The sequence below is a fragment of the Peromyscus leucopus genome, chromosome 1 (assembly GCF_004664715.2).
Source record: "Peromyscus leucopus breed LL Stock chromosome 1, UCI_PerLeu_2.1, whole genome shotgun sequence".
Taxonomy (NCBI): domain Eukaryota; kingdom Metazoa; phylum Chordata; class Mammalia; order Rodentia; family Cricetidae; genus Peromyscus; species Peromyscus leucopus.
Genome location: NC_051063.1, coordinates 188,164,701 through 188,191,687, shown reverse-complemented (window position 1 = coordinate 188,191,687; position 26,987 = coordinate 188,164,701). Strand labels below are relative to the sequence as shown.

The 26,987-nt window shown below is 39.1% G+C and overlaps 3 protein-coding genes and 1 pseudogene across 9 annotated transcripts in view; 2 read left to right on the top strand and 2 right to left on the bottom strand.

The window, feature by feature from the left end:
- Positions 1-26,987, top strand: part of LOC114688539 (zinc finger protein 54-like) — a 406,652-nt gene that overhangs the window by 147,664 nt on the left and 232,001 nt on the right. The window lies entirely within an intron of this gene.
- The window catches only part of LOC114688971, a 364,483-nt pseudogene that overhangs the window by 147,657 nt on the left and 189,839 nt on the right, over positions 1-26,987 (top strand).
- On the bottom strand, positions 412-13,238 carry LOC114686995 (zinc finger protein 54-like). Of its 3 annotated transcripts, XM_037202643.1 has the most exons (5): positions 12,741-13,238; positions 11,005-11,086; positions 8,609-8,700; positions 3,870-3,996; positions 412-2,232 (listed from the first exon to the last, which is right to left on the bottom strand). In XM_037202643.1, the coding sequence occupies exons 3-5, from the start codon at positions 8,636-8,638 to the stop codon at positions 554-556; spliced, it is 1,836 nt and encodes a 611-aa protein (XP_037058538.1). In that variant the 5' UTR covers positions 8,639-8,700; positions 11,005-11,086; positions 12,741-13,238; the 3' UTR covers positions 412-553. The 3 variants fall into 3 exon arrangements, with proteins under 3 accessions (XP_037058538.1, XP_037058542.1, XP_028717524.1); XM_037202647.1 differs by lacking the exon at positions 8,609-8,700; XM_028861691.2 differs by lacking the exons at positions 8,609-8,700; positions 11,005-11,086; positions 12,741-13,238 and having other exon boundaries at positions 3,870-4,994.
- On the bottom strand, positions 16,939-26,772 carry LOC114686997 (zinc finger protein 54-like). Of its 4 annotated transcripts, XM_037202678.1 has the most exons (7): positions 26,494-26,772; positions 25,354-25,440; positions 24,786-24,871; positions 22,381-22,470; positions 21,525-21,573; positions 20,338-20,464; positions 16,939-18,666 (listed from the first exon to the last, which is right to left on the bottom strand). In XM_037202678.1, exons 6-7 carry the CDS (start codon positions 20,369-20,371, stop codon positions 17,078-17,080), a joined length of 1,623 nt encoding a protein of 540 aa, XP_037058573.1. In that variant the 5' UTR covers positions 20,372-20,464; positions 21,525-21,573; positions 22,381-22,470; positions 24,786-24,871; positions 25,354-25,440; positions 26,494-26,772; the 3' UTR covers positions 16,939-17,077. The 4 variants fall into 4 exon arrangements, with proteins under 4 accessions (XP_037058573.1, XP_037058562.1, XP_037058563.1 ...); XM_037202667.1 differs by lacking the exon at positions 21,525-21,573 and having other exon boundaries at positions 26,494-26,771; XM_037202668.1 differs by lacking the exons at positions 21,525-21,573; positions 25,354-25,440 and having other exon boundaries at positions 26,494-26,771.

The window sequence follows — 26,987 nt, the reverse complement described above, 5'->3', positions numbered from 1 at the left end:
ACAGGGTTTATGTAGTCCTGGCTGTCTTGTAACTCAATATGTAGACGGTGATGATGTCCTCCAACTCACAGAGATCTTCTTGCTTCTGCCTCTTGAGTGTTGGAATTAAAGAGGTATATCACCTTGCCTGGCACTATTATAAATTTTTGGATGTAGAACAAGATAAATGTTTTTATTACAGCTTTTCACAGGGGCTGGAGACATGGCTTAGTCATTAAGAGCTCTTCCAGAGGATGGGGTTTAAATTCCCAAGACATACACAGCAGCTCACAACTGCTTAGAATGCCAGTTTCAGGAGATCCAACGAACCCTTCTGTCCTCTGCATGCACCAGGCATACATGTAGTGCACAGACATATTTGCAGGCAAAGCATGCATACACATTAAAAGAAATAAAAAGCTTGTCCCACTCTTACATTTGTAGAGTTTTATTTTAATATACACTCTAGGATATTGTTTTAAATGTAAACCTTCATTAAAGACTTTCAAATTTTTCTTATCTATTTCTATTTTGTATACTGTTGTTATTTGTAAACACAGAACACCAGGAAATGCTATGTCACATTATTTACAACAGTATTTTTCTCTTCAGTATGAATTTTTTGATGTCTTCTAAGATTCGACATCTGGATAAAGGAAAAGCCACAGTCTTTGCATTTGTATGGTTTTTCTCCAGTATGAATTTTCTGATGTGCTTTAACATATGAGCGCCTAGTAAAAGATTTGCCACATTCCTTACAACTGTAAGGTCTCTCTCCAGTATGAACTCTGCGATGTGTTCTAAGATGTGAGTCCTGGGTAAAAGATTTGTTACATTCCATACATTTGTAAGGTTTCTCTCCAGTATGAATTTTCTGATGTGCTTGAAGAGTTGAACACTTAGTAAAAGATTTGTTACATTCCTTACATACGTAAGGTCTCTCTCCAGTATGAACTCTCTGATGTATTCTAAGATTTGACCGCTGGATGAAGGATTTGTCACATTCTCCACATTTGTAGGGTTTCTCTCCAGTATGAATTTTCTGATGTTCTCTAAGAGTTGAGAACTCAGTAAAAGATCTGTCACATTCCTTACATCTGTAAGGTCTCTCTCCAGTGTGAATACTCTGATGTCTTTTAAGATGTGAGTACTTGGTAAAGGATTTGTCACATACGTCACATTTGTGAGGTTTCTCCCCAGTATGAATTTTCTGATGTGTTCTAAGAGTTGAATTCACAGTAAAGGATCTGTCACATACCTCACATTTGTAAGGCTTCTCACCAGTATGGATCCTGTAATGTCTTTTAAGATGTGATAATTCAAGAAAGGGCTTACCACATTCTTTGCATTTGTGAAAATTCTCTAGAGAATGAGTTTTCTGATGCCTACTCAATGATGAATAGTGGGGAAAGGATCTGTCACACTCATTGCATTTGTAAGGCTTCTCTCCAGTATGAAGTCTGTAATGGCTTTTAAGGTGTGAAATCTGATGAAAGACCTTGCCACATTCTTCACAACTATAATGTTCCTCATCAGTATGGATTTTCTGATGTCTCCTGAAACTGGAACAGTGGGCAAACAATTTGTTGCATTCGTTACATTTGTAAGGTTTCTCTCCAGTATGCATTTTTTGATGGCTTTTAAGTGCTGATAACTGAGGAAATGACTTTCCACATTCTTTACATTTGTAAGGTTTCTCTCCAGTATGAAGTCTCTGATGTGTTTTTAGATTTGCACACTGGTTAAATGACTTGCCACAAAAGTTGCACTTGTAGGGTTTTTTTCCAGTATGAATTCTCTCATGTACAGTAAGGCTTGAGGCAGTACTGAAGCATTTCTCACATTTCCCACATTGGTACGGTGTTTCTCCAATATAGATTGGTTGTTGCAAAAGACTGTATGCAGCGCTGAAATAGTCATCATATTCTCGCTGCCTGTGCTCTTTCTTTGTAGTGTAGAGTCGCTGATCTTTAGTAATGTTGGGACACAAATTTAAAGATTTCTCACAATCTTTAGATTTGCAATGTTCTTCTCCAGTGTGCATGCTTTCATGTCTGTTTGGGTTTGATGAGTCAATGGAGGCATCCCTGTGATTACTGCAAGTGTAGTTATTAGAGTTTTCTGTAGTTTCACCTGTTTTATAAAGTGTACTTGTAGAGGGGTCATCAAGCACTTTGTCAAGCTTATTATATTGAGAACACTCCTTTTCATTAGTTACGTGTTGATGGACAGGATCACATTTGCAATAGTTCTCTGAAAATGAGTATAATTCAGATTAATAGGTTTGTTCCAATAATAAACATATGATAAATGACTGTCTCACTAAGTTCTCTTTTAAGCCTGGAACTTTTTAGATTAGAGCTGCCAGTAGTTGACATTTTTCATTCACTGTAATTATATGGATTCTCACAAAAATAGCATGATAGCCTTCAAGGTCAGTGATTTATAATAGATATCTCATCTTTATTGAAAATGTCTAACTTAGAAAAACATGGGAAAAGTAATTTGAGGGTAAGTAATTAGCTTTGGGATAGAGATAACTGAGTGATCATATTTATAATACTTGTCAATATTTTAAAATATTTTTCTGTGAAATTGAATAAGAAGAGTTTAACCCAATCCCAGATTCACAGTATTTGTACTTACTAAATAAATGGCCCAATTCCATTTAAGATTAAAGGCTTATTAAAAGCATCAAAGGGTCTATTTTATTTTCTAAAACAAGGCATTAGATTCTTCAGCTGTAAAGACAGTATTCTGCCAGACATCAGAGGCTCTAGATCATTTGAGGCAGGGCTGTCATGGGCAGCTATTGCTTATTTCTGTCCTCCAGTGTCTGCGCTCCACACACTACTGTGTTTCTTAACATTCCACATAGGGTTATTCTCAAGTCCATTCTGTACACTGACTTCTGAGATTATTTCCCAGAAGGGTGTTTTTGTATTCTTCACTGGGAAGAAAATGGAGGCTATAATATGAAGATATGCATACAAGAAAGGCAATTACAGAATAATCTTACTTTGTGGGTTCACATGAGGCTAACAATTTGTAAAATTATTCCAATCTGATGTCAGCAGTCAAATAAAACTGCATTTTGTATTAATATTATGTCACCATAACTCAGGTGCAATACAACACATCACCTTTTAACAGTTATTACAACAGACAGGATGCACCCTGGGGCCAGGACACTCTACTAAGTTAAATGATGAGAAATCTTTTTAAGTAGAATTGAATATAGTCAGAGCATTCTCATCTCTTGCTTTCTCTTTCACTTGATCCCTTCACTGCTGTCCTGCTTATTCACTAGCCTACCCGGGTTGTGGCTACTCTCTCCTCTCCACATTCCAGGGTAATCTCATTTGCACTGAACCGGTGACCAGGCCAACCTTGCACATAATAATGCACGTGTTCTGTGAGGTAGCCCACGACCCATGCTAGAATTTTTAGAAAGAAAAAAATGTCCAACACAGTACTGGGCTCAGTACATGAAGAGAACAGAAAGTAGAGGAATTAATGATTTCCTATTGCTATTTCCTGTCAGCATCTACAGCATATTTAGGGGGAATTGTCAGTTTGCACATCTCGCATTTTTCCCACAATTAAAACAATGTAAAATGCAATGGTGGACATGGAGCTTTAAGATAGTGATGGAAATATTATATGCTACTGAGTTCATGAATGCATCTTGGAACCTAAATGAAGGGTGCATGACACCTTGAAGATGGAAAATGGAAAGAAAAAAATAAATATCACAAAAAGTTCCCTTCTACTATCAAAATTTCCCAGTCTCCTGTGACTTCAAGGATAGCTTAACAGAGAGCTTACAACCTATGAAGTCAGTACATACAAAGGATGAGTTAGGAATTCTACAAGCAAAATGTTCTCACCCACAGAGACCAGGTTGCTGTAATTTTCCAACATTACATCAATATACAAAGCCCTCTGAGCAGAGTCCAGGCATTCCCACTCCTCTTGGGGAAAGTCCACAGCTACATCCCCGAATGTCAACAGACCCTGAAACAAAAGCATATGGTTTGACCATGTACAACCTGGAAGTGCTTTCCTGGGCATAAAGAGACGGAATGTGAGTGAAGATAATTACTAAAAAAGATGATTTCTAACATAGTCACATTCTATCATGAATGTTCTAACTCCATGAAAACAGGATGAAACAACAGTCTCACAAGCAGTATACAGGAAGGAAGAAGAAATACATTTAAGGTCTGGACATGGTTATCTATTATGGATGCTGTTTATGTTACACGACATCACAGCAGACATGTCTCAGAAGGAAAATTTATGATGAGGAAATGTGCTTTAAATGCTGTAGCTGTAGATCACCATAAAACACTCACACAAATCAATTCTGTTTGTACTTGGGTCTTACATGAATCTATTCTAACAGGTTCAGTTGGGATGTTTAAAGTCTAGGTCCAATGCCACAACATTAAATAGCAGAGGGTTAGGTATGGAAGATAGAATTCATGATTGACTTTATAGACAAAGAGTTTTGCCTTTTTTCCCCACAGTAAAAAGGATACTAACAGCACTGCATACTGTCAATTTTAACATTAACATATAAGATCAGGTACTCTAAGGAATTAATTTTATAAGAATATGTGTGCCACTGTGAGGCAGATAAAAAAATCCAAATCAGCCACATTTGATACAATCTAAAATTTTCCGAAGCATATGCCTAAGTCAATATAGGCAATTTTAGAAGTTTGAAGAATATTTCACTTTACTCACAAAGAGTAATAAAAATTGAAGGAAGTTAAAAAAATAATGTTTAAGTATATGTAAGCATGTACATGCAAGTGTAGATGATAGCATTCAGACCCACTTCCTGGAATTCTGGCCAATAAGCAGATAATACCCTGGCCCGTCCAGCATCCTGATGTCATCTTAAGTAGAGCCCACTTTAAGAGAAAACTACTACTCCTCCTCCTCCTTTCTCTTTCTCTCTCTTTCTCTCTCTCTCTCTCTCTCTCTCTCTCTCTCTCTCTCTCTCTCTCTCTCTCTCTCTCTCTTTCGAGACAGGGTTTCTCTGTGTAGTTTTGGTACCTGTCCTGGATCTCGCTCTGTAGACCAGCCTGGCCTCGAACTCACAGAGATCCGCCTGGCTCTGCCTCATGAGTGCTGGGATTAAAGGCGTGCGCCACCACTGCCTGGCTCCCTTGCTTTCTATTCCCGTGAGGTGTGCACCTCCACTCTCTCTCCCTCCCTTCTCTTTCTTCTTCCCTCCATTCCCTTCTCCCTTCCCCCAATAAACTTTTCCACGTGGATGCCATGTCTGCATGGTGTCAGTAACATTCCACCACTCCATGCTGCAGTCCTCCTCTGCAAGGTGTCTCCCTCAGGCACCGAGGCACCTTGGTCCCACCTGCTGAGGCCTCCTGCACACCATATCATAACAGTAGAAACTCTGGATGCGTTCAGAAGTTGGGGGACCTGCTTGACTCCATTTTGAAGGCAGGAGCCATTGTGCCGTGTTTTTAAAATTAAGTTTTTATTTACTGTGAGAGTTGAGTTGCTGTTTACTGGAACCTGACCTTCCCCAACCCATGACCTTGACATACTTCTGAGAATTCCCTAAACCTCCCTTACTCCTCCCTAATCACACGGTGACCATATGATGCTTTTTAAAGATTTTTTTTATTTCCTTATTACTCCATTGTTTCCCTTCTGTAAACTTCTCACGATTTTACTCCTTAAAAAGGGACTAAGAGGTAGATTTGGTGCTGCTCTCTTTAACCTGACTTAGGAGGCAGTTGCTGGCCAGCTCCTGGGTGCACTCCAATAAAAAATCAAGCTTGCTTCAAATTTGGCTCAAACTGGGATAATGGTCTTATTCTTGACATTGGGATTAACAAACCAACATACATCTCCTGTCAGTAAATGAACAAATATATTAAATTCTGCAAATTATAGATACTTCCAGTGTTTTGCAAATATAATAGAGCACAGAAGGATGGCTCAGGAGAAAATCTGAGCTACTGTGTGTGAATTTTGTAGTCATCGACGTGTTCTTTTTCAGTACTTATACTGTATTGTCTAGCAGATTTTACGTTAGTAGTGTTTATGATTCTCCTGTTATTCCCATGAAAGTGCAAAGTGGTGACATCTTCTGTCTGAGCCATGAATCAAGCATAGAAATTGAAACATGCAGGTCAGAGCCCATTCCCCAAATCTCCACTTTAAAACACTGTAGCCTCAGCACAGAGGAGTAGAGCCATGACCCTCACAGGAACTGACTAGAGCAAGGCAAGCATGAGGACTGTTCTTTCTGCATCAATTGTCATGGTTTATGCACATCAATCTGTCCATGGCCTCAAGACATTTTTACTGATGCATTCCACATAATGCTACATAATGAGTCCAAATCCAAAAACACAGAGGATGCTGTTTGGGAGGAAAAAAGACAAAGGAAAAATAATGATATTTCTACTTTGGGAAGTTACCAGAGAACATCCTAACTAAGTGAGTGATGTGAGCAGCAATTCTCCTGAGAGAAACAGATATCAGGTGTCAACAAACACATGGACATATCATCACTACTGTGATATGAAACACCAAAGAGAAATACAAGTAGACTACAATCTGAATCTACACTCAAGAACATCAATTTCATGGTATGATCAAGCCACATGTGGCAGCCATGTTCAGCACTCTACAGTGTGCTTAAATGTTTAGTATTAGGAATTAAGTATTATTTAGCATTAAGAACCAAGATACAAGTCTAATTCCACACATTTCAAAGATGTTGTGGAAACTTATCTATGTGTTTCAATATGCATTTTTATGAGCATGATTCAAGGAAATTGGACAAATCCCACAAATGGAGCCTCCATGACACATGGACCCTTACTCAACAGTATATAAGGATATAGTCTTTTCTCTACAGATATTGGGCATCAACATATATTTGTTCATGTGTCAAAGTGGAAATATTTTCAAAATTAAAGGTCATAAGTTCATGTGAGATATTTGCCCTGGGGGGTGGGAGGGAAAATCTGGGAAGGAGGAAAATGGAGAAAAGTGATATAAGTGTGGATTTATGGAATTATATTATAAATTTGTAGTTAAAAATACAGCCTAGTATGATCATAAAATCAGAAAGAAGGATGACAGAACTATATCAAAAATGATGATAGAGGACCCAGAAAGAAAACATAACTCTCTGCCTACTTAATATTTGACAAAAAAGACAAAAAGATACATTACAAAAACATGGCCTCTTCAACAAATGGTGCTGGCCAAACTGGATCTAGCAGGAGAATGAAATTAGATTTTTATTTTTCACCTTGTACAAAATCCATTCAAAATAGATCAAAAGCCTTACTTAAAACCAGGAACACAGAAACCTGGAAAACACAGGGAATACCCATGAGGATATTGGGATGGGCAAGAACTTATTGATTAGAAAGAACACTACCAGGACAGGAACTAACCCAAGTATCAACAGAAACTGTCAGCAGAGCACACGGACACTCCACAGAATGGGAGAAAATCTGTACTAGCGACACTTTGGATAGGAACTCATCTAGAATTTATAAAAAAATGAAGGAAATTAAATTACAAAAAAGTAAAACTGCAAATTAACAAATGGGCAAATAAACTGAATAGACACTTTGTGAAGAGAGAAACAAAAATGTCCAATAAACATTCAATAAAGTGTTCAGGATCCCAAAAATGGAATCATGGAAATGCAAATTAAAAACTACTTTGAAAGACTGCTTCATCCAAGGCTAGATGGCTGTCATCAACTAACCTGACAACTGTTCAAGCCGATATAGAGAGAAAGGAAGCCTTATTTACTTTTGAAGGAGGGGAGGGTGCAAATTAATATGGCCATTGTGGAATCAGTTTGGAGATTACTGAAAAAATTGAAGAGAGAACTTACATATGACCCAGCTCTTGAACACATGGCCATGTACCCAGAGAACAACACAACCCACTACAGAGCTATTTATACCCCGTGTTTACTGCTGCTTAATTTACCTTAGGAAAAGTACTGGAATCAAGTTAATTGTCTACTAAATATATGAATGGATAATGAAAACTGTATGAAATAGAATATTATTCAGCTGAAGAGAAAAATGTAATAAAAACTGCAAGAAAAATGGATGGACTCAGAATGTGTAATATTAAAGAGATCATATAGTGTCAGAAAGAAGAAATCCCATTTTCACTTATATAAAGAATCTAACCAATAATATAAGTATGTGGAAACAATGGAGGAAGGAGAAGAAGAAGGTTAAATTATCAGGGACTGAATGCAGATAATGAACAAGAGTTATGAAAAAGGATGTAACGCTAATTGCTTTTTTCCCTTCTAATTCTGTCTAATTTTGGTGGTTGATAAGTAAGTCAAAATATATTCAATTGTGAAAATATAAAATCCCATGTGAGGCTCCAGAGCTTCGGTTGCCTATGACAACTCTAACTGTATAAAAGGAGTTGCAGAGTCTTTGGGGTGCTTAATTTCAGCATGTGATTTTGTTGTTTGTCTATTTGTATCATTTTTCATAATAAAAATTTTAAAATTATGAGAATCAGAAAATTAAAGGCTTTTAATATGTGAAAGTACAACATATTTAGATAATGAGTGGAAAGGACCACTGACCTTTGACATGTTTACTGGAGAATCAGCCATTTCTTACTGTTTCTCTTCTTTGAGTTTCTCTTTCAGGAACAATGAATAGATGACTTGCTTCCCTTTCAAATCAGGGTCAAGAAGGAAAAGTTAATATTAATACTGAAAGCTGTTAGAGAATATGGAAAAACTCAACCAACAGAATTCTATCACATGTCAGGTCAATGATCCCAAAGACAGAAGAGCATGGAAAGACATTTGTGGCTTGAAGAGAAAATCACCATCAAGTATCCTGTAGCACAAAGAAAACTACTCTCTTAAAATTGATGGAGACATAAGTGAATTTCAAGATAGTCACCAATTAACACAATTGATTTCACTAAAGCAGCTCTGCAGATAAATAAATGAAGGCAAAACATACACAGGAGAGTCAGAGAATCATCCATGAGAACATGGGAAATAATAAATTTCATGTGAGGAATAGAGAAATACAGGAGAACTGGAGAGTAATCATCAATGGGCAAGACAGCAAACCACTGTTTCTTAAAAAGAAGACAGAAGAATACCAATAATCCAACCAGCAAAAAGATAAAAAACAAAATCATAGGAAATGAAAACACCATGAACAAAAAAAAAACTAGCCACACTGGAAATCAAAATAGAGAATCCTCAATTAAATAAGCAAATCCTCAAATTAAATAAATTCAGCACATGACCCAGCTCTTCCATTCCTTGGTGTATGCTCAAAGGATTTGACATCCTACTCTAGATACTTGCTCACCCATGTTCATTGCTGCTCTGTTCCCAACAGCTACAAAAAGGAAACAACCTTAATGTCTTTCAACTGATAAACGGACAGTGAAAGTGTGGTACATATACACTGTGGAATACTATTCAGCTGTAAAGAAAGTTGAAATCATGAGCTTTGCAGGTAAATGGATGGACTTACAAAAGATCATACTGAGTGAGATAACCCAGACCCAGAAAGACAGACATAGCATGATCTCTCTCATAGGAAGTTCTTAATTCCAAATCTTCAGATGTGAGTACATAACCTGGAGTAACTAGAGTAACCAGAAAAGTAAAAGTAAGCACTATGGGATGTGGGGGAGTAATAGCGAGTAATGGAGAGTAGTAGGGAACATGTGATCTGAAGGGAGAAATGGAAAAGAAAGGGAAGGATTTTAATTATGGAGAATTATGGAGAAGGGATGTCTGAAACCATCATAAGGAATCTGCTATTATCCATCTACCAAATATGCCTATAATACATGTAAGTGTGTGCATGCAAATACAGTTAGAGTATAAATAAAAATTTCTCATCTGGGCTGATGATGCTCCTCACAAGAGCCACAGATGATCTAACAAAATCAGCAACACCAGACAAGAGAAGTTTGCTTTCAGGTAGCTGGTCACAGCTGTCCAAGAGACTTCCAAATCATTATATACTAGTACAGTTGCCCTGTTCTGCCTCCCAGACATAGAAGGTCAGTCCCTGTTGTTGAACAAGCCATGCACTTCAGACAGAACCCAGAAAATTCCAGATGGATATGACTTTAGACCCTCCTTCCTAGGGACTAGCTTTCATGGTACCAGAATGCAACATTTCACCTTCCAAAGAAGGGAGCCAGTCAACAGTCCAACCCAGCTATGACACCTATGAACCATAACAATAATCCGCACTGCATGATAGCCCTAAGGGTGCAAGAGAGGCACACAGACCTTGGTGGTAATGAACAGCTTATATATGAATTAAGACCCTCTCAAAAAGAGGGAAAACATGTCTGGTACTGAAAACCTAGCCAGTTTCCCTAGTGCTAGTAAAGGCATGGATCTTGGAGGAGAACCTACAACCAGTACTTTACTACACAAGCATAACCCTTAATTACATTCTAAATATTTACACTAATTCCCAACAGACAATATCAGATATCAATGAGAAGACAGTGTAGACACAGTTTAACAGTCTGTATATGTACTCCCTGATTCTTCATCAAAACTCTGTTGGCATGATTTTCAGGACGGAGGCAAAAGAAACTAAAAGGTAGAGAATATACTAGAATACCAAAGCTCAAAAATTCTGAAAACAATAAATAAACCTAGAGGTATTAATTTTCATCATTTTATAATATATTAAAACAAAGAAGTGAAAATGACTCAATAATGGTATGAAAACATGATCCATGATGTGAATGAATAAGCATCACTCACATGCAGAGTCAAATAAAATTTTATTTGACTCCATTATCAATTATTCTGTAGAAATCTTCTCATGCCTACATCAGGATAATCCTGAGAATTTTCTCCTCAGTGGAAGTCTCTGGAATTATCTCTAGTGAAACAGAATGTGGGAAAACTGATTTCATGTCCCACTTCCACATTCACTTGATCCCCTTTCCACTCCTTCACCAATCTCTACATGATACCTGCATCCTTACTGCCTCCTCTCTCCTTCCAGGTCACTTTGTTCTGATGCACAGGTGAGCAGGTCTGGTTGATCAGTGAGCCCTGCATATGAGAAAAAGATTGTTCAGAAAGCAGCTGGATTTCTAACACAGGACTGTGCTCAGATGAAGAGAAAACCAAATACAGGATTAGACAAGTGATTCCCCAACTGTCCTACAGGATCAGAATACTGAAAACAATTAGAAAGCATTTTTAGTTATTGTAACTTGAATCCCCACTTCCAATCACAGCTCAGTCAAAACTCAGGGGCAGAAATGGTACTGAATGATTGGGAACAGAATATTATATCCTAGTGAGGTTCTGAATTGATCACGGACCAATAATGATGAAGCCTTATACCTCCCGAAGGGACACAAAGGGAGAAAATTTCTTGAAATTTTTCTTTTTTCATCTGAGGATTTCACTATTCTCTGCGAGAAGTGAGACTCATTCATACACAGGTCACACACTTGCAGCGCAATTTGCCAAGAAGCCAGCCATGAGGAAACATACCTGGGTCATCCATGTGGCCTTTGGTGAAAAAAATGGGCCGGGGACGTCGGTAAGGACCAAGGCAGTGGTAGGACCAGGGATCCAGACATGGTCCTTGGAAACAGCTGGGGCTGGGATGTCACCATGGCCCCAGGTGGCAGCAGAGGCCACAATACCTGTTAATGTCCTCTCCCTGCCTCTCTCTCTGCCTTTCTTTCTTTCCCAAACAGGGTTTCTCTGTGTATCCTTGGCTATCCTTAAACACACACTGTAGACCGGGCTGGCAAGGAACTCTAAGATCCACCAGTCTCTCCCTCCCCAATGGTGGGATTAATGAATGGAGTGTGCCACCACCACCTGGTTTATAACACCTTTATTAACTGTGAAAACACTGTGATCTGATAAGACAGCACCTGTGCTTTTCCACGCCCTACGATGCAGCACTAAGAACTCAGCACAAAAAATACACATTTTGCATTTCATGGTCTATATTTTTCTTTGTATTTTTTTTTCTTGTTGTTGTTTTAATTTATTGTCCTTTGAGACAGGGTCTCACCAAATAGCCCTGGCTGTCCTTGGACTCAAATTTGCTGGCCTCCCAAATCACTGCAATCCACCTACCTCTGCCTTCTGAGTGTTGGGATTAAAGGCCTGTGCCATCATGCCTGGCAAAGACACTTTTCAGAATGCTGTATTTACATCCCAGTGTGCATATGACTCAGATGGAAAATTAATGGTGGATAAAATTTAACTTTTAAAGGTTAATGTTTACAACCATACTTGAGGAACTCGCAATATATATATTTTCAGATTCAATGAAATTTGCAGGTGTTCCGTTCATGATTAATATCTAAAAGTTCATGGGAAATTCAAGTCTCCAGGTAAATGTGCCCCTCTTTTGAATAAGGAAGCAGTATAACAGGGAAGTTAGTATGGATGATTGTCAGTTTCAAGAGATTTGTTGTTTCCACCATTGCAAACAGAACCGCGTTTGCAAATATCAACATATTAAATTCAAATATCCTACTCAATTATTATTAGGATATTTTGGCATCAGAAGATAATGGGGGGGGGGGAACAGGATTGTTCCAGTTATTATGATCGAAAATTTACCGATAAGGGAAAGAAATCCACAGCAGAATTTCACAGCCGGCTTCCTTAAGAACATCAGAGAAACATCCCCGGTCCCTCCCCTCCCGTGTCCCAGCCCCGCAGCTCCTCTGACCTGGGAGGTTCCAGGGCCGCCGGGCTGCGGTTCCCGCCACTGCGCTGCTGACTGGTGACTTTCCCAGGCCGCCCCGCGCGGCGACTGCGGCTCCGGGGAGATTTCGCGTCCCGCGACACCGAGCCGTGTCCTCCACACCCAGGTCTGCACCACGGGACTCCCCACGGTGCAGGCCCCGAAGCAACTATAGAGAATGTAGTTGGCACTTCTGGCTATGGCCCACAATTCAACTTCAGTCAGTCCCAGCTTCCGTTTACATCACGCCTCTAATCCCTCCCATTCTCCATCATTCTTCTACACAAGCCAATATGGTACATCCTCCCAACCTCCGTTTCCGGGTGAGTGTCCCCGCCTCAAGGAACTGGTCCTTCCCCATCTCGGGCTGCCTTCCACACAGCTCCAGCTGTCAGGCTGCCCTGGACCCGTTCTGCACAGCCTCCCCACATGCTCGCTGCCAGCCTGGACCAGAACTGGATCTAGGAGGACGCTGCACCCCGGTGTCTGACCCCCCCCCCCCCCCACACACACACAGTGAGTTCTGAACCCTTCAGATAAAAGATAGGCAGCCGAACCTCAACTGGACTACCAGCCTCAGGGGCTACAACTTACACCAAAGATAACCCGCTAAACTGAGATGCCAGCGTCCCATCGCAAACACAAACATGACAAGCCAAAACCAAATACTGCAGTTGTGACTTGGGGAGAGACCTTTCAGGAGCTTGGATTTTTAAAAGAAACAAGTGAAGTCACTCATAAGCCCATTACTAACAGGCTAGGGCTGAGTTCATCCCACGCTGTGCTGCTCTTACCACTTGATGGTGGTCTTGTTGTTTTACTAACTCGGGAACAAGTTTATCTTCTGTGACTTATGCTAAAGGTCCTTTTAGATAAAACAAAGGAAAGAATTTTAAAGCAGTGGTGAATGCAGACTATTGGCTGCCCCAGCTGTAGAAAACAAGAAAGGTGTGTGGTCCCAGGCATAAAACGTCAGTTACACCATCCCATCTATGGCTCTTGGAACACTGAGGAAGTGGAGGAAGAAGGGAATAAGAAAGGAAAGAGGAGGAAGGGCTAAGACATTCCATTCTCTAGACTCCATACAGCTGTTGTAATCAGTAACCAACAGCAACTGTACTGACCTGCATGGACCTCACACTAGACCACAATCAGTCTGGGAAAGGGAAAGGCTCACAGGACCCACCCTTTACCTCTCATATTTTGTCTATGGATGGATTGTGAAAGAATCACTGCCTTTAGCTGCAGTCCTCTGCTGAGCTCCAACACATAGCTCCAAACCCACAATCTCACATGTGGCCCTGGTCAATCTCATTGGGTTAAAAAGCAAAATGAATTGAAGAAAACATTTTTCCAATGGTAATATGTATCAAGCACCCCTCCTAACATGTTTATTACTTTCTTAGCTTCTTGGTTTAAGGGCTTCGAAGCCAAACGTGACCAGAGGGGAGTCTGAGCTTCCAGATCAATGGAATGTTTGTTTCAGATCCTGGCAGGAACTGAAATTACATGGAACCAAAACTTCTAGAGCAGCTGAATTTAGAGTTGAGGGAACAGGGAGCAAAATTTTCCTAGCAGGTCACTAGGAATGATAGTAAGAGGATATCTTTCACTTTCTCTTCCCATGCTTTCTGGGACACCTAGAACCTGGGTAAAGGAGAAACCATATGATATGTTGGACACTGATTGAAAGCATTTATTGCCTTCTGGAGAACCCTGCCACGCCCTCCAAGCTGCTGCCACCTAATTGGCCCTGTAACTGTTTCTTCAAAAAGCCATTCCTTCTTTCTATATGGCCAGCTGCTTCAGGATGGTAGAGAACATGGTAAGACCAGTGGATTCTATGAGCATGGGTCCACTGTTGCACCTCTCTTCTGTGTGAGTCCCAGTTAGCCCAGCTAGCTTGAATTCTTTTAACCTTAATGTTGGGAGATGTGTTCACAAGTTTCAGAGTGCATCACAGCTGAAACAAAGCTTTGAAAATAACTTAGACTAAGATTTTTTTCAAAGTTTTAAGGTGAAAAACTCAAGAAAATAATCTAAATTTTTAGAAAAGCACATAGTTGAATGAGGAACCCTCTTTAAGGTCAGGGAACAAGAACAGAGCAGCTCAATTATTACTAGCTGATGCACCATTCTTGCTGGATTGGTTGATGACCAAACGTGATGATTAATTCTTTACACCCATTTTTGCCCTCAATCTCCTGATATAAAAAACTATTCATGAGTGGGTATATAACCTAAAGAGTTAAAGTAGAGCTGACTGATTCTTTTTCACATATAAAAGTTTAGGTTTCTGATTCCTTTAAGATTCCATATAAGATTGACTTTCAAGATAAGTAACAAAGTAATTGGTCCTTTCTTTGTAACTGCAAAGTTCAGCCTGCTAGTAAAAGGCCTAAGAAGAACACTTTGCTTTCCCACTCTGTTAATCTATAACAAGTTGCTTGGTTTTGAATGTACATGGGTTCTTGGGTAAATTTGATCTTCACCTGTAATATGTAAATGTTTAAGCAAGTAAAGGATATGGAAAATATGCTGTTTTTTACTGTTTGTTTTGTATTCATTATAATTATTCACTTGAAAAACAGAGTATAACCACATTATAATTTTTATATTGCCTAAAAGACTTTGTGGGTTATATAAGGTATAAGAAAATAAATATAGTTAAAATGGGCTAGAAGGAAAACATGAAGAGTGAGAGTTAGAAGGAAAACATCAAGATGATATTTAAATTAGTTAGAAGAAAAACATCAAGAATGAGAGTTAAAATGAGTTAGAAGGATAAGAACAAGAATGAGAGTTAGAAAGAAAACATCAAGAAGGAGAGAAGGAAATCACCAGGAAGATAAATAGAGAATGGAAAAGAAGAATAAAGAAAAGGTCTGAAGAAAAACATCAAGAGTGTGTGCCTTTTTCCCTAACCCCCTTAAATAGAAAAGTCTAGTACATGCCGATTCTGTGGATTTCCCTTTGAGCCCTGTGCTACTGGGGGCTGGCACCTCAGGCAGAGATACTACCTCCTCCAAGAGGCTTGTCTGGACTGGTCCAGGCAGCTTGACGACTGTCTGCCTAAAGGCTGGTCTGAGCATCTTCTGTGCAGTTCAGCAGTCTGACAGTGCAAGCATTCCTTACTGATTACATATGCTTGAGGCTGGGGAGCCCTAGTGAATCTTGACAGTTTCTGTGACTTCCCAAAGCTATTAAGTCGCCCATTTCTGAGCTTAAAGAACTTCTCTGCGGGACTGAATGTATCACCTCTCCCTAGAGCAGCGTCTCTCAACCCTTTTGTCATATTCCCTTTGGGGTCTCATATCAGGTATCCTGTATATGAGATACTTACATTACAATTCATAACAGTAGCAAAATTACCACTATGAAATAAGAAAATAATAATTTTATGGATGGGGGGTCACCAAAAAATGAGGAACTGTATTAAAGGGTTCCACTTTATTCCATTACCTTAGAGCATCCCGTTCCTTTACCTTACTTTTCATGCCCTTTGTTTGAAGGAGATTCCTCCAAGACGGAAGGATTTACTCTCAGAGGAAACTGATACACTATAACCATCCCTGGGCATGAACTCCAAAGACTTGCCATTTTACCAATGAGCATTTGCCCATCATGTGCATTGCTGCTTTATTCACTGTATCTAGGAAATGGTAACAACATAAATGTGCATGAACTGAAACATGAGTAAATGATAATGTGATACTTATCTATGTAACGCAGCATATTGTTCAGGTGTAAATTAAAATGGAAGTGTGAAATCTAGGTGTACATGTAGGTAACTAGAAATTATTATGACCAGTTCAAATACCTAGACCCCAAAAGTCAAACATCACATGTTCTCTCACATATGTGTCTAAGCTACAAACTTTGTTTTGTGTGTGCAAGTAAGACTACATGTAGAAGCCAGGAATCTAGAAATAGACAATTAGTGGGGAGAAAAAGAGTGGGTGGATAGCAGAATATAGGTGATATAAAAGTAGACATTAGGAATCCTGGGGGCAGAATGGTTCAAATATGTAATGCATATGGAGAAGAGAGGGGGCTGCTGAAAGATCAACCAAGATCATCTTCATGAGATGACCATGAAGAAGCTATATGGGAGCCTATCATTTTGTAACACAAGAGATGAGACTCTACTATGAAGATTTTGAAGGTGAATAAAAGGTAAGAATTTATCAGAGTGTTTTCTTTAATGATGAATTTTCTTTTATCTCTGCAACTTCAGAAAAATGTAAAGGACTTGTCAAATTCAATGCATTTGGGGAAGTATAATTTCCAATGTACAGAAAGACATCGGGATAAGGGATGTGTCACTCTTTGCATTTGTATGGTTCCTCTCCATTATGGATTTTCTGATGTCTCCTTAAACCAGAAGAGTGGGCAAAAGATTTATCACATTCCTGACAACTGTAAGGTCTCTCTCTAGTATGAACCCTTTGATGTGTTCTAAGATGTGAGTCCTGGGTAAAGGACTTGTCACATTCCAGACATTTGTAAGGTTTCTCCCCAGTGTGAACACTCTGATGTCTTCTAAGATTTGAGCAACTGGTAAAGGATTTGTCACATTCCTTACATCTGTAAGGTCTCTCTCCAGTATGAACTCTCTGATGTCTCCTAAGACTTGCAATATGGATATAGGATATATTACAGTCTTTGCATTTGTGAAGTTTCTCTCCAGTATGAATTTTCTGATGTGCTCTAAGATATGAGCAGCTAGTATAACACTTGTCACATTCCTTACATTTGTAAGGTTTCTCACCAGTGTGAACACTCTGATGTCTTCTAAGATCTGAGTGTTTGGTAAAGGATTTCTCACATTCCTCACATTTGTAAGGTTTCTCCCCAGTGTGAATTTTCTGATGTGTTTTAAGAGTTGAGTTTAAGGTAAAGTATTTGTGACATACCTCACATTTGTAAGGCTTCTGACCAGTATGGAGTCTGTAATGTATTTTAAGATGTGATAATTCAAGAAAGGACTTACCACAGTCTTTGCATTTGTGAAACTTCTCTAGAGAATGAGTTTTCCTATGTCTACTCAGTGATGAATAGTGGGTAAAGGATCTGTCACAGTCACTGCACTTATAAAGCTTCTCTCCAGTATGAAGTCTGTAATGGCTTTTAAGGTGTGAAATCTGATGAAAGACCTTGCCACATTCCTGACAACTATACTGTCTTCCAGCAGAATGCATTTTCTGGTGTCTCCTAAAATTGGAATAGTGGGCAAAGGATTTGTCACATTCCTTACATTTGTAAGGTTTCTCTCCAGTATGCAATTTTTGATGGCTACGGAATGCTGACAACTGTGGAAATGACTTTCCACATTCTTTACATTTGTAAGGTTTCTCTCCAGTATGAAGTCTTTGATGTGTTTTAAGACTTGACCACTGGGTAAAGGATTTTTCACAAACTTTGCACTTGTAGGGTTTAATTCCAGTATGAATTCTTTCATGTACAGTGAGGCATGAGGCAGTACTGAAGCATTTCCCGCATTTCTCACACCGGTGTGGTGTTTCTCCAATGTAGATTGGTTGTTGCAAAAGACTGTATGCAGCGCTGAAATAGTCATCATATTCTCCCTGCCTGTGCACTTTCTTTGTGGTATAGAGTCCCTGATCTTGTGTAATATTGGAACACAAATTTAAAGATTTCCCACAGTCTTTAGATTTGCAAGGTTCTTCTCCAGTGTGCATGCTTTCATGTCTATCTGAATTTGATGAGTCAACAGAAGCATCCCTGTGATTACTGGAACTATAGCTATTAGAGTTTTCTGTAGTTTCACCTGTTTTATGAGGTGCACTTGTGGAGGGGTCATGAAGCACTTTGACAAGCTCATTACACTGACAAGACTCCTTTTCAGTCTTCACATGTTGATGGACAGGATCACATTTGCAATAGTTCTCTGAAAATGAATACAATTCAGATTAATAGGTTTTGTTCCAATAATAAGCATGTGATAAATGACTGCCTCCCTAAGATCTCTTGTAAGATATGTCAACCTGCAACTATTTAGACTAGAGTTCCCAGTATTTGACATTTTCCATCCAAATTGTATGGATTTTCACAAAAACAATATGACAGTCTTCAAAGGTCATTGATTTATAGCAGATATCTTTATCAAAAATCACTAACTGGGAAAAGAATGGAAAATATAATTGAGGATCATTAATTAGCTTTGAGGTACAGCTCACTGACTGGTTATATTAAAATACATGTCTGTATCTTTAAATATTTCATTTCAGAAATTAATGAAGGGGCGTTTATTCCAATCCCAAGTTCACAGTGTTTTTACTTACAAATTGATTAGCAATGAGAAGTACTGACCAGACCCAATTCCATTAAGATTAAAGTCTTAATTAAAAGCATCACAGAGTTTATTTTTCTCTCTAGAAAAACAGACTAGATCATTCAAAATTAATGGATGCAAAGGCAGTATTCTGGCAGATATCAGAGCCTCTAGATCATTTGAGGCAAGGCTGTCATGGGCGGCTATTGCTTATTTCTATCCTCCACTGTCTGAGCTCCACACACTGCTGTGTTTCTTAACTTTCCTCATAGGGTTTTCAATCAAGTCCACTCTGTATAATAACCCCTCAGATTATTCCCCAGAAGGGTATCTTTGTATTCTCCACTGGGAAGAAAATGAAGAATTTAATATGAAGATATGCATACAAGAAAGGCAATTACAGAATAATCCTACTACATGGACTCATGTTATACATAAATTTTGTAAAATTATTACAATATGATTTCAGCATAGTAAAAAAATACCCTGCATTTTTGTACTAGTATTAAGTCACCATAATTCAGGTGTAATAAAACATAACGCCTTCTAATAGTTATTACAATGGACAGGATACATCCTGGGCCAGGACACTACACTAAGTTAAATGATCAGGAATCCTTTCAAGTGGCATTGAATATCACAAAACCATTCTCAGCTCTTGCTTTCTCTTTTATGGAAGCCTCCACTGTTCTCCTGCTCATTCACGAGCCCACCCTACTTGTGGCTACTCTCTCCTCTCCACATTCCAGTGCAATCTCATTCTTTCCTGGCAGGTGATCATGCCTACCTTCAATACATAATCCACATGTTCTTTGAGGCAGTCCATGACCCATGCTAGAACGTTTAGAAAGATTACACAAGTGTAAGACAGTACTGCACTGAGTACAGGAAAACAGAAAGCAGAGGAATTTAGGCAAGATTTCTCAACTGATATTTCTTCTCAAATTCTTCAGTATATTTAGTATTTTCAGTTTGTATATCTTGAATTTTTCTCACAATTAAAAGCATATCAATTGCAATAATGGACATAGAGTTTTAAGATATGAGTGGAAATATTATATGCTACTGAGTTTATTGATGAATCTTGGGACCAAAATGAAGGGTGGATGATACCTCTGACATGGAAAATGGAAAGAGAAAACTAAATAGCATGAAAAAGTTCTTTCCCACTTCTAAACTTTGCCTTGTCACTTGTTGATTTTTCAGGACAGCTTAACGATTTTACATCCTATGAAGTTAGAAGAAACAAAAGATGGGTTAGGAATTCTACAAGCAAAATGTTCTCACCAACAGACACCAGGTTGTTATAATTCTCCAACATGACATCAATGTACAAAGCCCTCTGAGCAGAGTCCAGGCATTCCCACTCCTCCTGGGGGAAGTCCACAGCTACATCCCCAAATGTCAACAGACCCTGAAACAAAAAAGTATGGTTTGACCATGTGCTACCTGGAAGTTTTTTTCCTAGATATAAGGAGACAGAATATAGATGAGTGAAGATAATTACTCAAAAAGATGATTTCCAAATAGTCACATTCTATCATGAATGTTCTAACTCTATGAAAACAGAATGAAACAATCGTCTTACAAGCAGTATACATGAAACAAAAAATACATTGAAGGTCTGGACATGGTTATCTATCTGTTGTGGATGCGGTGTTTATGTTACACAGGATCACAGCAGACATGTCTCAGAAGGAAAATTCATGATGAGGAAATGGGCTTTAACTGCTGTTACTGTAGATCATGCTAAAATACTGACACAAATCAATCCTGTGTGTACTTGGGCCTTACATGACTATTCTAACAGACTCAGGATATTTAAACTCTAGGTCCAAAGCCACACCATTAAACAGCAAAGGGGTAGGTATGGAAGACAGAATATATGACTGATCTTATAAACAAAGAGTTTTGATTTTTTCCACAATAGCAAGGGATTGTAACAGCACTACATACTGTCAATTTTAACATTAACATATGAGATAAATAGTCAATGGAATTAATTTTATGTGAATAGGGCCACTATGAACAGATAGAAAAACATGCATCAGAATATTTGATATAATCCAAAATTTTCTGAAGAATATGCATAAGCCAACAGAGACAAATAACAATTTCAGAAGTTTGGAAGAATATTTCACTTCACATCAGACGAGTAATAAAAATGGAGAGAAGTCCAAAAACACATCAAAAATGCTTAAAGTATATCTATGAGAATCTATACCAGTGGCATTTTGATAAGGCTCATAGCAAGAACTTACCAAAAATTAAATTAATAAAATACCAGGGAAATAAAACTGCAAATCAGGAAATGGCCAAATGAATTAAATAGACAATTTTCAAAGAAAGAAACTGAAAAGGCCAATAAACTTTGCAAAAGCATCCAGGATCCCAAAAAGGCCACCATGGCAACACAAATTAAAACTACTTGGAAATACTACCTCACCCCAGACAGAATAGCTGTGAAAACTAACCTGACGACAAATGTGTGAGGAAATATGGAGAGAAAGGAAGCCTTCTTCACTGTTAATAGAGGGAAGGGTGCAAATTAATACAGCTATTGTGGGAACGGGAGATTATTGAAAAATTGAAGAGAGAAGTAACAGATGACCCAGCTCTTTCACTCCTGGCTGTATACCCAAAGAATGACACACCCCACTACAGAGACATTTATACCTCAGCAACGGAAAAGTACTGGAATCAAAGTAATTATCTATCAACAGATCAATGGATAATGAAAACTGTATAAAATGGAGTACAATTCAGCTGAAGAGAAAAATATAATGAAAATGTGCAGGAAAATGGATGGACCCAAAATGTGTAATATTAAGTGCAGTCGTACACATTTAGAATGAAGATACCACATTTTCGCTCATCTACCCAAATAATATATGTATATTGAGACAATGTATATGTGGGCACAGTATAACATGGAGTAAAGACAATAAGAAAGGTTAACATATCAGGGACTGAATGCAGGTAATGAACAACAGTTATGAAAAAGGGTATAAAGCTAAGTGCTTTTCTTCTAATTCTGTCAAAGGTTTTGGGGTTTTAGGTGGTGGATAAGTAAATCAAAATATTTCATTGTGAAAATATAAAATCCCATGTGAGGCTCCAGAGCTTCTGTTCCCTATGATGATGTTAACTGCAAAGTACATCGAGTTGTATAGTCTTTGGGTCTGCTTAATTTCAGTGTGTGATTTTGTTGTTTGTCTGTTTGCACCATTTTTCATAATAAAATTTTAAAAAATATCAGAATCAGAATTAAAAGCTTTTAATACATGAAAGTATAACATATTTAGATAAAAAGTGGAAAGGACTACTGACCTGCGACATGTTTACTGGAGAATCAGTCGTTTCTTACTGTTTCTCTGCTTTGAGTTTCTCTTTCAGGAACAATGATAGATGGTTGCTTCCCTTTCAAACCAAGAGGTCAAAATGGAAGAGTTAAAATTAATACTAAAAGCTGTTAGAGAACAATGTCAAACCACATGAAAAGACCCAAGCAACAGAATACTACCAGGTGTCTAGTCAATGATCCCAAAGATAGGAGAGCATGGAAAGACATCTGAAGCTTGAAGAAAAAGTACCTTGTAGCACAAAGAAAACTACTTTCTTATAATTGATGGAGACATAAGTGAATTTCAAGATAGTCACCAATTAACACAATTGATTTCACTAAAGCAGCACTCAGGTAATAAATTAGAGGCAAACCATATACAGGAGAGTCAGAGAATCATCCATGAGAACACGGGAAATAATAAATTTCATGTGAGGAATAGAAAAATACAGGAGAACTGGAGAGTAATCATCAATGGGCAAGACAGCAAAAGACTTTTCTCAAAAAGGCAGAAGAATACTAATAATCCAACCAGCAAGAACACAAAAACAAAATCATAGGAAATGAAAATACCATGAACAAAAAAACTAGCCATACTGGAAATCAAAATAGAGAATCCTCAATTAAATAAACAAACCCCCAAGTTAAATAAATTCAGCACATGTCCCAGCTGTTCCATTCCTTGGTATATGCTCAAAGGACCCTACACCCTACTTCACAGATTTGCTCACCCATGTTCATTGCTGCTCTAATCACAACAGCTATAAAATATATACAACCTAAACCTCCTTCAACTGACAAATGGATAGTAAAAGTGTCGTACATATACATTATGGAATAGCATTCAGTTGTAAACAAAATTGAAATAATGAGCTTTGCATTAATTAATAGTTAATTAATTAATAGATGGACCAGAAAAGATCATATTGTGTGAGATAACCCAGACCCAGAAAGATAGATATTGCATGTTCTCTCATAGGAAGTTCCTAGCTCCAAATCTTCAGATGTGAGTCCACAACCTGGAGTGACTGCAGTGACCAGAAATATAAGAAGAGAGCACTGTGGGGTGTGGGGGAGTAACAGAGATGGAGTAACAGGGACCAAGTGATCCGAAGGGGAAATGGAAAACAGGGGTGAGGATTTAACAATGGAGAAGGGATAATATGAACACAGAAGAAGGAGGGTACAGTAACAGTAAGGATTTCTAGAAAATTCATAAGGAATCCATCTATTCCTTGACTATTATCCATCCACAAAAATAAATAAATAAATAAATAAATCGTAAGCATATACATTTAAAGTGTAAATGAAAATCTCCCAACTGCACTGATGATGTTCCTCACAAGAGCCATAGAATTTCTAACAAAATGACCAACACCAGGTGTAAGAAGCCTGCTTTGAAGTTGTTGGTCACACTTGTCCAAGAGACTTCCAAACAGTACACAGTATTTCTGTTTCCCATGATTCCCTCCCAGAGGCAGAAGTTGAGTCCCTGATGTTCAAGAAACCACACACTTCATGCACAAAGCCTAGAGGACTCCAGATGGAACTGACCTTAAAACCTCCTCCCTGGGGACTAGCTTTCATGGTACCAGAAGGCAACATACAACCTTCCAAAGGAGGGAGCCAACCAACAGTCCTACCCAGCTATGACACCTAAGAACCACACTAATGATCTGCACTGCATGATAGCCCTAAGGGTGCAAGAGTGGCACACATAACTAGGTGGTAACCAATGGCTTCTAATTGGATTAAGACACTGTCAAAAAGAGGAAAGTCATGCCTGGTGCTGGAAAACTAGCCAGTTTCCCCAGGGCTAGTAAAGGCATGGATCTTAGAGGAGAACCCACGGCCAGTACCAGCATAAGCCCTTACCAGATTCTAAGTATTTATCCTAATTACCAACAAACAATAGGAGACAGTATAGATGAGTGTAGCAGGCTGTAAATATACTTCCTGATTCTTCTCAAGACTCTGTTGGCATTATTATCAGGAACACAGACAAAAACACTAAAAGGTAGAGAATATGCTAGAATACCAAAGCTCCAAAATTCTGAAAACAATAAATAAAGATAAAAGTATTTTCTTCAATTTCATAAAATATTAAAATAAAATAAATGAAAATGACTTAGTAATGGTATGAAAACATGATCCATGATGTGAATGAATAATGACAGCATCACTCACATGCATAGTCAAATAAAATTGTATTTGACTCTTTTTTCAATTCTTCTGTAGAAAGTCTGCTCATTAGGATAATCCTGGGGAGATTCTCAGTGGAAGTCTCCAGAATTATCTCTAGTGAAACAGAATGTGGCAAAACTGATTTCATGTCCCACTTCCACATTCATTTGATCCCCTTTCCACTCCATCACCAATGTCTCCATCATACCTGGACCCTTAGCTCCTGCCTCCTCTCTCCTTCCAGGCCACTTTGTTTTGCTCCACAGGTGAGCAGGTCATGGTGATCAGTGAGACCTGCACATGGGAAAGAGATTATTCAGGAAGCACCTGAATTTCTAACACAGTACTGTGCTCAGGAGATGAAGAGAAAACCAAATACAGGATTATAAAATGATTCCCCAACTGTCCTGCAGGGTCAGAATACTGAAAACAATTAGAAAGCATTTTTAGTTATTGTAACTTGAATCCCCACTTCCAATCACAGCTCAATCAAAACTCAAGGGCAGAAATGGAACTGAATGATTGGGAAGAGAAAATTATACACTAGTGAGGTTCTGAATTGATCATGAACCAATAATGATGAAGCCTTACACCTCCCAAAGGGACACATACAAAGAAGAGAGAACATTTCGTGGAAATTTTCTTTTTTCCTCTGAGGATTTCACTTTACTCTGTGAGACATGAGACTCATCCACACAAAGCTCATACACTTGCAGAATAATTTGCCAAGAAATCCCGAGGAGGAGCAAGGGAGACTGCAGGCAAGCTGTTCTCACCCACAGATCCAGTCTCTGTACAAAGCCCTCAGAGCAGGTCCAGGCATGGCCACTCCTCCTGGGAGAAGTCCCCAGTCACACCACTGGCTGTCAACAGACCACAAAAGAAAAAACAACAGTTTGAATCATCCTGTTGGTGCACACCTTTAATCCTAGCATTTAGCAGAAACAGGTGGGTAGAACTGTGTTTTCCAGTCCAGCCTGGACTATATGGTGAATTTGGGCCAGACAGAGCAACACTGTGAGTTCAATTTTCAAACACAGCAAACCCAGGAACCAAAAAAATTTAACAGTTTGGTCATGTGTCCATGGTCAGAATGCTTTTCTTGGATCAAGGAGACAAAAGACTATTGTAGAGATTTTTTGATACAGATGAGTTATTGTTTTCAAAAGGTGCTCTCTAATATAATTCTACACTATAATGCATTTCAATTTCCTTTTTCGTTTCCTATTGTCCCCTGTATCAAGGTTTTTCTGTGTAGTGCTGACTGTCCTTAAAGTCACTATGTACACCTTGCCAGCCTCCAACTGACTGTGGTCCACCTGCCTCTGCCTTCTGAGTGTTGGGATTAAAGGCCTGTGCCATCATGCCTGGCAAAGACACTTTTCAGAATGCTGTATTTACATTCCAGTGTGCACATGTCTCAGATGGAAAATTAATGGTGGACAAAACTTTACTTTTAAAAGTTAATGTTTACAAGCATACTGTGGAACTCGCAAAAAAAAAAAAAAAATGTACTTTCAGATTCAATGAAATTTGCAGGCGTTCCTTTCATGACTATTATCTAAATCTCAGCGAATCCAAGTCTCCAGGTAAATACGCCAGGTTCTTGAATAGGGAAGTGACAAAACACGGAAGTTAGTATGAATGATTGTAAATTTCATTTTTACATAAAGAGATTCGTGTTTGCAAATCTCAACAGACAAATCCAAATATTCGATTAGATTATTTTTACAAGAATATTCGGGCAATCAAAAGATGAATTTTAAAAAAACAGGCTTATTCCATAGAATCTAAAATACACCAAGGAAAGATATCCACAGCAGAACTTCAGAGCCAGCTTCCTTATGAACAGCAGAGAAACTGCTCGCACCCCCGGTCCCTCCCCTCCCGTGTCCCAGCCCCGCAGCTCCTCTGACCTGGGAGGTTCCAGGGCCGCCGGGCTGCGGTTCCCGCCACTGCGCTGCTGACTGGTGACTTTCCCAGGCCGCCCCGCGCGGCGACTGCGGCTCCGGGGAGATTTCGTGTCCCCGCGACACCCAGCCGTGTCCTCCGCACCCAGGTCTGCACCACGGGATTCTCCCCGAGCAACTACAGCGATGGGTACTCCACACTACCGACTTTGGCTCCTCCCAACTTCTCACGGCTCAGGTTCTGTCCCAGCTTCCGTTTATGTTAGTCCTCCAACCCCTCCCACGCTCCACTCTTCCCTTAAACCCAGCGAATGGGCCACATCCTCCCAGCCGCTGTTTCCGGGTGAGTGGCCCCGCCTCGACGAGACCCGCCCCGCCCACTCGGTCTCAGGCTGCCTTCCACTGTCAGGCTGCCCTGCACCCGCTCTGCACAGCCTCCCCACATGCTCGCTGCCAGCCTAGACCAGAACTGGGTCTAAGAGGACGCTGCACCCCGGTTT

What these genes read in the sequence shown, in the direction of transcription:
- LOC114686995 (XM_028861691.2), bottom strand. Translation starts at nt 4,053, where the DNA reads ATGCCCAGGAAAGCACTTCCAGGTTGTACATGGTCAAACCATATGCTT. An exon ending in CAGCAACCTGGTCTCTGTGG is followed by an intron (nt 2,233 to 3,869) that starts GTGAGAACATTT and finishes ACTCATTTTCAG; the next exon opens with AGAACTATTGCAAATGTGAT.
- LOC114686997 (XM_037202667.1), bottom strand. An exon ending in TAACAACCTGGTGTCTGTTG is followed by an intron (nt 18,667 to 20,337) that starts GTGAGAACATTT and finishes ATTCATTTTCAG; the next exon opens with AGAACTATTGCAAATGTGAT.